Source organism: Eucyclogobius newberryi, unplaced genomic scaffold (genome assembly GCF_026437365.1).
Source record: "Eucyclogobius newberryi isolate DKJ021-1_F unplaced genomic scaffold, fEucNew1.0.hap1 SCAF_8, whole genome shotgun sequence".
NCBI lineage: Eukaryota > Metazoa > Chordata > Actinopteri > Gobiiformes > Gobiidae > Eucyclogobius > Eucyclogobius newberryi.
Window position 1 is genome coordinate 16,713,013 of NW_027316500.1, and position 14,347 is coordinate 16,727,359.

The 14,347-nt window shown below is 41.3% G+C and overlaps 1 protein-coding gene across 2 annotated transcripts in view; it reads left to right on the plus strand.

The window, feature by feature from the left end:
* The first annotated feature begins 2,195 nt into the window (after positions 1 to 2,195).
* Positions 2,196 to 14,347, plus strand: part of LOC140351677 (homeobox protein Meis1) — a 70,361-nt gene continuing 58,209 nt past the window's right edge. The window contains exons 1-6 of one of the 2 annotated variants that reach the window (XM_072437615.1): positions 2,196 to 2,946; positions 3,988 to 4,208; positions 4,938 to 5,079; positions 5,303 to 5,353; positions 5,708 to 5,758; positions 6,585 to 6,731. In XM_072437615.1, the coding sequence (XP_072293716.1) occupies positions 2,935 to 2,946; positions 3,988 to 4,208; positions 4,938 to 5,079; positions 5,303 to 5,353; positions 5,708 to 5,758; positions 6,585 to 6,731 (624 nt within the window). In that variant the 5' untranslated portion in view covers positions 2,196 to 2,934. The remainder of the gene's footprint in view (positions 2,947 to 3,987; positions 4,209 to 4,937; positions 5,080 to 5,302; positions 5,354 to 5,707; positions 5,759 to 6,584; positions 6,732 to 14,347) is intronic. The other variant, XM_072437616.1, reaches the window with a different exon arrangement.

Consider the following 14,347-nt stretch of genomic DNA (forward strand, 5'->3'; position numbering starts at 1 on the left):
GCGTGATTACGGTGGCTTAATTGCTTTATAATGCCATTGTTATTGTTTTACAGTTGCTCGTTTTCTTCCTCCAAAATGTGTTATTCACCAAAGCCCAAATTAGACAAAGTGGTTTAAATAACGTTTAATGCAAAGCTGTAAAGTTCTACACATTTGTTTCTATTCTAGTAAAACAGTAAGACTTAGTTGCTTTTATAGGGAAATGAAAAGAAAAGACAAAAATACGCAACTCACCATATTGAGAGTTGAAAAAGTCCGGTGCGCTTCGGGGCGAGTCTGGTCCGTGGTCCGCAGTGTTCTGGAGTAAAGACTTGTAACTGCAAGGCTCTTTAAAAGCACGGGATCCTGCGTCAAAACGCGCAAAGCCGCATTATCGTGTTGTGACAGCGTTTGTGGCACGGAGGCACATGATCGATGAGTGGACTGGGCTGCTTAGGCACACCATATCCAAACAGGCTGTCAGTGTGCCCCAGCACCGTTTGAGTGTAAACAGGGGATCAGTTAACGAAGGGTTTGATAACTGGAAAATAGATCTAAAGTGAAGAATCAATAGACCTATATAACAGACAAAACAGTATATTAACTATGCCGCAGCTTTAAATCGATTTGCAACACATTTAAGGATGTCATAGTCAAGTACGTTTGATACTAACCAATTTAATTATTATTCATTCTTTATGTTATATTTGTACCTTCCCAGGTACAAATATAAAAGTTTTTCTTTGTTTTTTAAAAAAAAATAGAAGTATTCCTATCCGAAGTCATGTCTGCACAGCAATATAGTCAAAATCAAAACAAAATTGTAGTACTGATTATGAACTTTATCCTCAAACTTATATAATATATTTTGATTATTCATCTAAAAACCGCCACTCAAATCCACCTCCCCTGAAAATGACTGAGGAATTTCCTCAAACAGAATAGGTTTTAGATAACAATTATTTTAACATGTTTAAATTTCATTTTAACAATTAAGTATGAAGGTGACATGGGACGTTTAGTAAAGCATGATCTTTCCATGTGCTTGTTATAATTTCTGATCCGATCCGTTTGTATGTACGTGTGTTTATCTGTACAGAGTCTATACTGTGCGCCTCTTCACCAGTCTGGCCTGTTAGCGATCAATCAGCCTCCAATCGATCATGTGGAGATCCAATAGAGGGCTCCCATCTCAGCACCGGCCTGCCATTGGCCAGCCGAGTCAAACTGGAGCAACCCATTGCGCACTGCTGTGGGGGAGAAGGACGCGCAACAACGGCTGCTCACACGAGGGACCCTATAGTTTCCACACTCCAACACTACTGTAGATTTCACAATTATCTTTGTTTTTAATAGCACTGGACATGTATGCACGAGTTTGAAAGATGATACTGGAATAATAGCAACGATGCACTTCCAAGGACTTTTATATAATTACTGAAATGCATATAACTGTGTAATCAAACGCCGCATGTGATCACAAGTGCAACATTACACATGGTCGTCCTGTACTTCTAAAAAAAACAATAAATGAATGCATAAGTGTGTTAATTTATATTCATAGACATTGCGTATGTATATTGTTGCATTGCATTGGATTTATTCTTTTGTAAATTGTCTGGATTGTTGTCTAATATGCTTGTCACACGTGCTGTAGTCGTGTCTGTTCTCACAATGTTTATAACGCACAATAACTGTAAAAGAACAATGTCACATCTAAGCTCTAACCACACACTTCCACAAAATACTACTGATTAATTATTCACAAAACATTTGCCAGTCCACATTTTGATTAACGTCATGTAAACTAATTTCAATATATTGCAAACAAGTTCAACTTTTGGAGAAGCTTTTTGAGGTAAAAGAGGCTCATCAATACAAAGTCCATTAATGTCCAATCATCAATGACCAAAGTGTGGAGCTCGGAGCACTTTGTCTGTACACGTTACTTCAGCCTCTTTTATTGTAGTTTTGTGCAAGTGAAAGTGAATTCAAACATGTACAATAAGTGCTGCTGCTGCTCCACACCCGCGTATCCTCTCCTGTCCTGACTCTGCCCGGTGCCGGTGCCTGTGCCGGTGCTGCCCGGTGCCTGTGCCGGTGCGTCTCCGCTGGGATCCTCTAGGTCCTCCCACACCCCCCTCCGCCGCGCGCGACTTACTGCGGCCCGGTGCGTTGTGTAAGACGCGACCTGTTATGGCCACCACTACTTCCGGGTTTCAGCAGTCTGGTCCAGATCCTCCGCTCCTCCTCAGCAGCTCCTGCACACACACATCCATTGTACACAATCGACGGAGCGACTCACGCGGACAGACATACATATACACACGCGCGCACGTACGGGAGGGAGAGACGCGCGCGGCGGCGGCAGCAGTGGCAGCAGCATCGATCGTGGCTCCTTTAAGAAAAGCCTAAGCCAGAATTATCACCCCACCTCCTCTTGATCCCCTCTAGACGCTTTTTGCATAAGAAAATCAAGCGAGAAGACGAGAGTGATCAAAGAAAACGAGAGGAGAGCGCGCTTCATTTTTTAAAAACTGTGATTGTGAAGCCGCAGCGCCGTGGCGGTGGCGATCCCGTGGAGACGCGCGTCGGACCATCATTCATCCGGTACTTTCTGACAAGCCCATTGCGTTTCTTCTTATTGACTGACAGCGCAAAGTGGCAAGAAAGACATGAGAGCGGCCACTTTGCTATGATTTGAACTTTGGTTTATCCGGAGCGAAGAAAGCCCCCGCGCCAAAAGGAGAAGCCGAGGACGTATCACTCCAGCCGGGGCTAAAGTTGCACAGAGCGCCGCAGACACGGAGCGGGGGTTTGGCTCCCGCCGCCAAGAAGAGGGATTCTCGTGTGACATATCTTTTCTTTTGAGTTGGATTTCCTTGCTTCGTTTCCACGCTGGCCCCGGAGAGGATTTATCTCAAGTGAAAGGACGATCAGGGAGTGAGGAGGGTTATGGCGCAACGGGTACGTACCGCAGTCCCCCTCGTTCTCTCTGTGCGTCTTTGTAAAAGTTTCTCTCCAGTCCAGGCGCTCGCGGGAACGTGGCTCCGTGTCACACACCAGAGCTCAGCGCGGGCTCGCGGCTCGCGTGCAGCCGACTGTCCTGCACAGAGAGACTTTTCATTATTCTTATGATTTACGCAGAACACGCACAGGAACATCGGGAACATGATCATATCTCATATCGCCTATGTTTTTTTAGATTAGTTTTGACAGGCAATTCACTCCGTGGCATGAATTGTCACATTTTTTTAAAAGAAAGAGACACAACCATTAGCTAAATAGTTGAGATCCTGTTAGTTGATTTTAAAGGAGGTGATGCTTCATATTCTCCCATGACCAAACACACTGGATATGTTTAGTGTCCATAGTTCCTGATCGTGGATATCCCAAACTTCGTTTTAATATTAGTACTTGTATTAAGTAGTTGTTACAATTGTATATAGTGTCCTGCAAACTATAAATATATTCTGCAAATAATTATTTAAATATAACATATTTAAAATTGCTTGACATATATTTTTACATTAAATATTTACTCGCCATGGTGATTTCTATTAAACAATTTAAACTCACATTTGTGAAATAATCACATTGCTTAGTATGTAATGATATTCTCTGCGCATGAGGCTTTAAAATGAGTAAACATAATCACTTACATATGTGCAAAATCTACTCCAAGCATCCACATTCAGTAAAATACAGATTTCATATTGATGACTAAGTTTATTTATTTGAGGTATATTTTTTAGTGCATAGTTTGCATAGTTCACTCTATACTTCATAAGCCCCTTTACAAGTTAAAGTGTATACAACTTTAAAGCATTGGGGAAAACGTCTTGTTCGTCAAGTTTCCAGAAGTAGTCTATAACTTATTTAAAAAATGTGAGCCAGCTTAAAACTCAGATCTAAATAACTAGAAAAGTCCAGTGAATTAGTTATAACTTTGAAAGTTGTGTGCGTCTGAAGTGACTGTGGGCCGGCATATATTTGTGTTCCATGCAGTACGAAGACTTGCCCCACTACGGGATGGACGGTGTGGGCATCCCGACCACCATGTACGGAGACCCGCACGGGGCGCGCTCCATGCAGGCGGTGCACCTGAACCACGGGCCGCAGCTGCACTCGCACCAGTATCCACACACGGGACACACAAACAGCATGCCCCCCAGCATGGGCTCCTCCGTGAACGACGCGCTCAAGAGAGATAAAGACGCCATATACGGGTGAGTAGTGCGGCTGTATAGCAGGACACAGGGAAACACAAGGGGTGGAAGAGAGAAGAATGGTGCAAAACGGAGAGAAAGCATTTGTTTTGTTTCCCCTGCAGCCCTTTGTCCATTAAGTCAGAGCAAAGTTTGACACGTTTCTCAGCGGCAAACAACTGAACAAATACTCAAGGTGTCACATGGAAAAAAAAACTATAGGTTGCTCTGTGGAAAATGCAATTTCACAACACGGCTTTTGACCTTTAGGAAAATGTATAAACCTTTTATTTTAAAATGAAATAATACACATTCATATTTTTTCTCCCGAAGGAGAAATGTGATTAAATGAAAATATTTCTTAAAAAATAAGCAGCATTTCTAAATATTTTAATATGCACTTGGGATTTCGCTGCATTTGTGAGTGTATATATTTTATGTTTCTTCTTGGCTCTCTTTTCATCGAATGGACATTGGTCTAGAAATGTTAAATAATCTGCGTGTTGATCCCAACACATCGGCATAAGCGACCACTGCAGAAGAGAAGCTGAGTGAAGGCGCGCCAAGATTTAATCACACGAGCGCGCACACTTTGCGCTCTCTCCCGGAGCTGGTGGAGCGGCAGCTCGGTCCCCACGGACTCCTCGTGGAAGAAAGGCACGGCTGGCTCAGTGCAGCCCGCAGTGTGTTGACCCCAGTTCCGTTCTGACATTTAACTTTGTGTGTCTGTGTGTGTGCTCCCGTATACAGGCACCCCCTGTTCCCTTTGCTTGCACTGATTTTTGAGAAATGTGAATTAGCGACGTGCACCCCGAGAGAGCCCGGCGTGGCGGGAGGAGACGTGTGCTCGTCCGAGTCCTTCAATGAAGACATAGCAGTGTTTGCAAAACAGGTTAGCACAAGTTGTACTTTAAACCGCGTCTTGCAACTCTGACTGCTGCACCTAGGGACATTTTAGTATTCACAATACCTAACATTCCATAATAAATTAGTAACAGTTAAAACGTTATTTGCATTACGTTTTGTAGAATAATTTGCATACAAATGTGTGATGCTCATATTTTATTGGGCTAACTTTGAACTTCATCAGACTGATAGCTTTCATTGTTCAACAGATCCGGGCAGAAAAACCTTTATTCTCATCAAATCCAGAGTTGGACAACCTGGTAAGCACTTTATTATCTTCCATAATGTGTTGGTGTCCTAAGCGTGTTGTCCGCATGGATAAGCTGCATCTGTGTTGAAACTGAGAACAGTTGTGGGTGAGTTTGCTCTTGTGCTGCGGTGATGCCTGTCACTGCGCGTGGAAACTTCCTCCCTGCGCACTTGGCACATGTCTGCGTCTAATAGCGTCCACATTGCGTTGCATTTAGCCTAACTGTGATGTTGTTTTTAGTTTAACGCAAAAGTATTGTCATAACAAACATTTCCTGGTATTTTATGCTTTGAGAAAATAGTTTCTGGTCAGGATAAGGAATTGTCATGATGAGCTGATTTTAATTGTTTTGTTACATTTTCAGATGATACAAGCCATCCAAGTTTTACGATTTCATCTTCTGGAGCTGGAGAAGGTGAGTCTCTGGGTCTTTCTGGCGGCGCTGCCTCTTCAGACCTATGGGGTGCATTTGCATAAATGTATTTTTGCAAGTCGGTTATAATTAGCGTCAAAATCAATCACGAGGCCGTTTCTCTTCCACGTATTTAATCACGATGCAAGCTGTTACAACTGGAACGGATATCTCTGTGGCCAGATCGCGCTGCGTGTTTAATGAAGTTTTATTCTGGCAGAGATGACACGCGGGCTAAAACATATGAGTAAACTTTGTTGGATTTCTGAAGTGATATTTGCGGAGGGCGAAAGGCCTGAGGCGCCATCTGTGGAGCGGTCACGTGGGCGAAAAATTGTCATTTGTGTCACATTATAGTGGCAACTTTATATCAAAATCAAACGTGACCAAATGTGATGATAAAATGATGAGCTTTTTTAACTAATGGCCGAGGAATACGGCGGCTGAGGGCAAGACAGTAATAATAATGTCATAATAAAACAGTTTACGTTAAATGTCAGCGTCACTCTGATGTAATGGTCACTACCCGGGGCAGGCTCTGATGAATTTAACACGCGTGTTGAGTGCGTTGTAGCCCCTGTACTCCTCTTGTCACTGCCAATTTTTAAAGATATCTCAATCTTTTGGCGAGTGCGCGAAATAAAGACAACGTTTTTGTTGCGCAAGGCTCATAATGTATGGAATAAAATAAAACAAGCAGCTTGCAAACAGTTTTAATGCTTTGAACACTTTTTTACTAAACTGCTTGAATGAAATTAGGCTATTTTAATTTCCCATTTATGCACGCAAAAATGATGTGTTTTTAAAAGTGATGTTGTTTTCTTCATAGGTGCACGAGTTGTGTGATAATTTCTGTCACCGGTATATCAGCTGCTTGAAAGGGAAAATGCCCATTGACCTGGTCATAGACGACAGAGAGGGCGGCTCCAAATCAGACAGCGAGGAAATCACAAGATCCTCGGTGGCACTTGATCAGGTATGTGCTGTTCAGATATTCTGCACTCCTCCTCACTGCTGTTATTTGCATATGATTATAGTCCGTTCTATCCATCTGCATGTAAAATATTCAGAATAATGTTGCTATTATTGGCCCATTAAGACTTGCTCCTAGCTCTGACCTGGGAAGATTAGCTTCAAATGCGACGCCATCAACTTGACCTGTTCCGTGTCGATTTTAATTTAGACCCACTTCAGGTCTTTTTCTGAGTTATGGCACGTTTATATTTTATTCTATTCTATTGTTGAAAGAGGGGCATGCTGGGAAGAGAGAGTCGCTAGGTGCCATGGTCTCTTCTAGTGGAGTTCACGGTTCATTACGTGTCTTGTCAGTATTTTCTCTTAGACATGAGTGCACATTGCTTATCGAGACACCCTCCCCTGTTTCGTCCACATTTCCCTCCATGGAGCACACAGCTTCAGCACAAATACGGCGTTTGATTTTTTTTTTTTCTTCCTTTTTGCGCAATTGAGGGCATTAAAGGTAGATTAGGGAGTGTTTCCTTTTGTTCCGATATCACAGATAAGTGCAGCCTTCATTATGTGCTCCGCTGGCTGTTGGCACTCCTGGGACATTGTACTGTGTGAGCACGGCCATGACCCTAATGGCCTATACGTCGCAGTCAAATAATGATAACTAATGCCTGCGTGATTAGATCTATGCTAATCTGAATTTGAGATCTTTAAAAGTTTGTGGATGGTTATCGCTTCTTTGCAAAGTATAAAAGGTGAACAGATACAAAAAAAATTATCCAAATAAAAGTGATTAGTTTGGTAGTGTCACACTGAAAGTAATGATGTGATTTGGCTAAATTGAAGTCTGCAGACCTCTATATTTTTGAGTGGCTGGTCTGAGTAAAGTGCAGACCTGGGTTAGTGTGTTGGACTAGAAACCAGAAGAGGGAGCAGGACTGAGACCCATGAGTGAGAAAGACCCCCTCCACAAGGCTCGTCACTGCCCTTCCACAGCTGCAGTTATGTACAGAAACAAGAGAGCCTATCACATTTTATAATTCAAATAGAACAATTAAATAACACTAATGATATTGCATCTTTAAACAAAATAAAGGTCTTTTTTACTGGCAGATCAAAGAGGCGTGTGTTTCATTCTGTGTGTTGTAGAGAGAACTACAACAGAAGTGTTCAGGTGATGCAGCCATTCATTGACTTTAGTTGACTAGAAAGTGGAGACTGATTCAAAATAGAATTGTTGTCTATTCAAGACAATGTGGAACCCACAAACAATGTTGTGTACATTGTGTCGGTATTATGAATAGTTGAAGGGAACTTTTGACTGATGTGTGCTTTTGAGGGCTTGGATAATAGTGTCCACAGCAGCAGTGTGTGTAAATGGGCATATCCAAACAGGCTGAAAGCAGGCTGCATGCTTCTGCTGAATACTTGTTTTGTCAAACATTGGCACTGCTTTTCACATCTTACTCGTGACGGAATCATAGTTTTGAATTTTGTGTACTGTATTATATGTGATGTTGTATCTGCAGTTGTGAGTTGGTAAAATCTTTAACAAATTTGAGATGTGTGTGCATTATCTCTTTCCATATGTATTTTTAATATATGCCCTCGGGCATAAAGTTGAAGTGGACTGGAAAAAAAATGCTGAGAATTTGCACAAAAGAACAATGTTAACAAGACAGAGAAAGCTAGCTCATTTATTCATAACCCAATTTATTCCATTGAGGCGACTGTGGCACAGAAGAAAAAATGTCAAGAGAAAAAATACTTTGAATTGATTAAACTGAACAATCCAACAGACTGACACTGAATTGTGCAGCATTATACACTCAGTGTCACAACAGTAATATTCTGAATCTTCTTTACATGTCTTTAGGATCAGCTCTTGTTTAGTCAGCCTGCCTATGCAGGCAGCTATAGCGCAACGCTGGGCCATTTGAAAAGAAAGCAGAGCTGAGAGGCGAAAAAGCCACCGAGCTCTGCTCCAGCTTGTGAATGCAGCCCAGCCAGTTTGGGCTTACCCTCTAGTGTGTTGGTGTGAGTGAAACTCATGTGGGGCTGGGAGCAACGCATACGCTGCATGTTTGTGTCCACGTGCACAGTGATGTTCACGTGCTCGCTTATGTTCACGTGCACGATGCTGTGTGTGTGTGTGTGTGTTCAGACCGGCCTGATAAATGCAGCACCCCCTCAGGTGCTATGTGAGTGGAGTGACTGGTTAGCACCAGTTGGACTTTTTAACCCTTTCCCTACCAATCCCAGGAGAACAACACTGGCCTCATTTAAGACTGAAGAATAACTTTTATTAAACTATTCTTCTGTTTACAGCTATTAATAGTTTATCTAAGAATCTGACATTTAAAATTAATAAATCCAAACGTATGCTTAATTGTATTGATTATAAATGGCAAAGTTGTGTTCTGTTTTGTTGCTCTTTGCTGATTGCCTGTTCGCGTGGAATGTGTTCAGCCTCAGTCCAGACTTGAGCAACATGAAGCGCAGAGCATTTCCATGCCGCTGTATGTCTTTTGCACAGTTGTCTTTAATTGCACAGAGCTCTGGGAGGGGCTCGGCAATTTGCTAATAAACTCTGAGGGGCCGTCTCTGCAGAGCTGCAGAACCCAATTCATAGTTCTGTATGAGGACTCTGATGTCTCGAGCACGTCTCTGTTTGTTTGAGCCATGCAGTGGGCTTTGAAATAATATATATGTCTTTTTTTCAAACTTTTGTTAACAAACCAGAACTCCTAAATACACAGAAAAAGTTAAATTGTGTATTTTAAGTAAATATTCTAGCAATAACATGTCCTGTATGTACAAGTCTGTAGCATTGCTGTAGCAGGTCAGCTTTAGTTTAGGTGAGTGCAGAGCTCACTCAGTGACACCTGCCTCTCGCTGAACTCAGTGGAAACAGACACTGTCGAGGTCAGACACTATTTTCCTAATCAGAGTTCCACTATCTCTCCGCCTCTCGCTGCTCTGTTGATTATGGCCAAGCATAAGGCGCACACTTTCTTTACTTTTCCCTCTCTCCTATAGCAGCATACAAACTTCAGAATCTCGTTGGTGATTGTGGGTAATAGCGTCTTTTCTAGTTGAATAGAGACGAGGTTTGACCCCCACTCGCCCCCCCTCCTTTTCTCCTCTCCCAAGAGCTCCCCTCGTTTTCCAAGGGGGACTGAAAATGGGTCGGCTGTTAAGGATTCAACAAGTGATACAAAGAGACGACCACGTGACTTGTGTGTTTCTTAGCTTCTTCATTATTGTGACGGAATAGCAAGTAGGGGTGATTCTGGTTAAGCAAATCCAGACCCAATGGCTATCAAAGAATAAAAACATTTGAACCTTTTTTGGATATACACATTTAAAATCACATATACAGTCAATACATTTCTTTGTACTGCTAACTCTGCGACGAGCTGGCTCCTGTCCAGGGTGTACCCCGTCTAAGGCCTTAAGTCACTGGGATAGGCTCCAGTTGCCCACGACACCTAACAGGAACAAGCGGTAGAAAATTAAAGTATTGTTGAATGAACTGTTCAGATTTCTAGATTAAACCTTGCTTGGTAGTAAGAAGATCTCTTTTGAGTTTTAGGCATGTTGGTTAAGACTTTCATTGTCTCTCCTTCTGGCCTGCCGCGGTTTCTTTGGCTAAGTCAACAATAACCTGGCTTAACATGTGTGTACTTAGCTAATGGAAAGTTCCTATCCCCCTTCAACCCCCTGCAAGCTCTTGACAATAGCCCTCATCCCAAATAGGCCATCTCCAAGGGATTCAGCAAGAACATCCCATCACAAGGCTATAGGCTAATGCATAAACCTGCTCTAAAAGAGCAGATCATTGAGAAATCACAGGCACATTTTCATTCACGCTTTGTTTAGGGTCCGGTAGAGAGCACTAGAGTTAATGTATTTGTTTGGATTTGAGCTCAGGCTAAGTAAACAAGGAAGTGGAAAGAAATGCCAAGGATTCAGTTTGAGACTGATGAGTGTCTTGTTAAATGGACTCTGAAAGTGTGGATAATTATCTTGAACATATTATCTCTGCACTTTTCTATGAGGTTAACCCACTAGTTTTAAGAGTACCTGACGGCTATTCATCGTAGCATACTTTAAAACACTCCAGAGACACAATCCTGGTTTAGTTCTAAGCCCCTTCAGCAATTATAAGGTTATTTCTTCTTTTCTTTGTCAAAGTGAAAGTTTGGCAAAGAAAAGAAGAGTCCTTTTTGCATGGTGCATACCATAATCACCCCTTCTTTTCTTTGGGGAGCACTAATAGGGCAGCATTGGGAGAGAGGTGCTGGAGAGCGCACAGAAAAAAACAAGATGTAGTTTGGCCGAGCACTGGCCTGGCTGGTTATCACGCCGCAGATCCTGCTCTATCTATACAGATATATTCACAACAACCCTTTCAGGTAGCTTTGACTGTTGTTACAGAGTGAGAGAAAGTCTAAGAAAATATTGTGGCTGCAGCACAATGTGTTCTCCAAGACCTGAAAGGTCAGAAAGTGTGTTTTGTAGCAGCAAAGCATTCAAGGGAATTGAGTGGTTCTAGCTTCAAGATTTCAGTTATACAATTAGTAAAAGCTTGTGTCATTTTTTACTCTACTTTGTAGTTAAATATTAATTAATTAAAATAAATTTAAGTATGTTCTCAAAAACTAAATATTTATAAATGTTTTGGTCATTTTAAGAAGGGTTTAGGCTAAGACATTCCCTCCTGGTCTCATCATGATTATTGAAAGGATTTCAAACATAAAACATGTAATATTCCCAAAGTGCATTTAGGTGCAGACCAAAACACAGTCAGAACTCGAGCACATTAGCCCTTTTCTTTATGATTAAAAATGATGGGGTAAAGCAACATTTCTTGCATGAGTGCTTGTATGATATGGGGTGCTGGCACAGTGAGACCCCATACACCCCCCTCTTACATCTTAGACACAGCACAATGAGAATGCACTGGATTGGAATGCCTCACCGATCATAGCGGAATCAGAATTTCCAGCAAGGAAAATCTTTTCATGGTGAATTAAGGCTAGCGGAGGAGAGAAATGCTAATGAAAAAAGGTATGTGCGGTGCTTGAACAGCCTGAGCTCTGTGCGGCACATTTAAGAAGTTTAGCTAAAGCAGAACACAATGTGGAAAATGGAATTTACTAAACAATTAGGCATTGAATGAATCTACAATCCCGCAGCAGACACACACAGTCAGAGGCAGACAGGAGGGACTAAATCCAAGGCGGCTCATTACAGGGCACAGAATAAATCAAGCATACCTCTCGCTCCCTCGCTCTCTCCCAGTTTATGCATCTATTCAGCCTTTGTGGATTTACATAGGTCATAACTCAAAGTTGGGCCTCTCTTGTCGCTGCAGTTCTGTCGTTGGCTCTGTAAATGTTTTTTCTGAGTGTTCTGCGGTCAAGGTGTGGTCTGGTATTAGACACAGGGAAAAATGCTGTAGGTTGTGTTTGTGGAAGGTGCATGAGAGCAAAAGTCTGACTTGTTTTTAAGGAAAGCTTTAAGCAAAGTTATTCAGTTCATTCACATATGACTTGTAATTGATCAACAATTGCACAATCGCACATAAATACTTCACATTTTTCTTATATCTGTGAGTGTTTATAGCTGTGGCCTTTCCCAACAACTATGGGAGAAGTAAAAAGTCCCAGAGTCATTTATTTTATATGTATATGTTCTATGAGTCCAATCAAATGGGAATCATTTTGTATAGATTTATTACGCATTTATTACAAATGTACAATATTGCAGTGTCCCTATTGTACTTTTTCCAGCTTTTTCTCAGTTGTCAATTTTGATACTCTTTTTCAAAACAAAATCATAGTTCTTTCTTTATGTTTCCATGTGGTCTTCAACTAGTTCTGATAAAGATAATTTGATAACTGTTCTGGAAAGGTCCAATTTTGTTGTTAGAGGGTTTTTTTAATCGATACTTGTTAAATACGTTTCCAGTTCTGATACCAGTTTTAGTATAGATTAGTAACTGATTTAATGTCTGATTTTCAATACTTTTGACATTCCTATCAGCAGTTACTCTTCAAAATACTCTTTTAAGGCACTGGCTCATAATTGAGTAAATACAGATGGGTTTCAAGAGTACAAACAATATTCATTAGCTGTGTGTGGGCTTGAGCAGACCATTCCACAAAATATATTTATGTATTTAGTTTATCAAAATACTGTTTGCACATCTTTGGTCCAGTTCCTCTGCACGTAGTGTTGCGGAGCAGTGTATTGCGTAGCCTGCGCTGGAATGCCAGGTTGTGTGTTCCCATTAATTGCATGTTAGATCAACGCCGGGCTTGTTTGGTCCAAAGGCAGGCTGTGATTATAAATAAACTCCCCCTCCCCATGGAGATGCCACCAGGGCCTGTCTGAGCCCCGCCCCCTTTCCCATGGGGCCTCCGCGCTCACCTCCCAGCAGGCATTGCACTCTTTTGTTCAATTACAGCTAATACAAGAGTTTCCTCGCACCACTTTGTAATTATATTTAAAGGAGTCACAGAGTTAAAATGTAAAGAATATCTATGTAAGCCTTGGTTGGCAGGCTTATTCTTTTTTAATACTGTACAATAGAGAGTCCCAAGGGTTGTTGTTCAGATATTTCTCCAGCTCTGAATAAACGAGATTTCCAAATTGTTCATTTTGAGAAGACCTTGCAAAGAAACGGTCTATCTTGTGTTAACTGTTTGAGCACTGGGCATGTGTTCTGGATTACCTCGCTGCATGTTCTGGACCCACTCAGTCATGCACAATGTTTCATTTTTCACTATATCCCAAAGGTGCATAATGACTGCACGTGGAAAAGTCTGCGTGGAAACAAAATCAACTCTAAAGAGATGAGCAGTTCGCTAACGTTTTGCCGTTTATTCTTCTGTTGTTTTTGCTGGTAGCTATAAATCCTAACTTTAAATCATAAATGTAATCATAAAATGGAAAACATCTTATCGTCCAATTTTCAAATTTAGTGACTTCCTTGTATCAAAATTTGACGTAAAACAAACCCCAGAGTCATGTCTTCTAACTGTAAATTCTGACTTCAAATCCCTTATTTGGGAAACAACATTACAAAGTTAGCGTCTTCTCTTCTGCTGTATTTATACATTTAAAACTCATAATGCTGGACAATCATTTTCTTGTAATCGTGTTATTCCTTTCCGTAGTATTTTCATGTTTCTCCTTGATGCAGATCCAGCCAACATCGTCCTTGATATTCTCTCATTTTGAGCAGACTGTTCTCTTTCTTGACAGTGTGTTAGTTTTAGCTGCTCCACATAAAAAAACTGGCCTTCAAATCCCTTCTATTTTGAAGTATATTTTCCTCCCTATTTTTTTACCTTCTCTTCTTTGAGTGTTTTTTTTAGTACAGACTTACACATATAAAGTAATATTTGACCTCTATCGTAGTCCATTATTTTCACACAATAATGATTGACCAACTCCTCTGACATTTGCCCTGACACTTTTTCACAACTATGTAACTTACTTAGCGCTCTACTTTCTCTTTCTTATTGTTTGTCTCCGGTCTGTTTTGGTCTATATAATTCTTTCGGACAGCAACATAGTAGTGCGCTGTACTAAGATGACATCAGTCCCCGC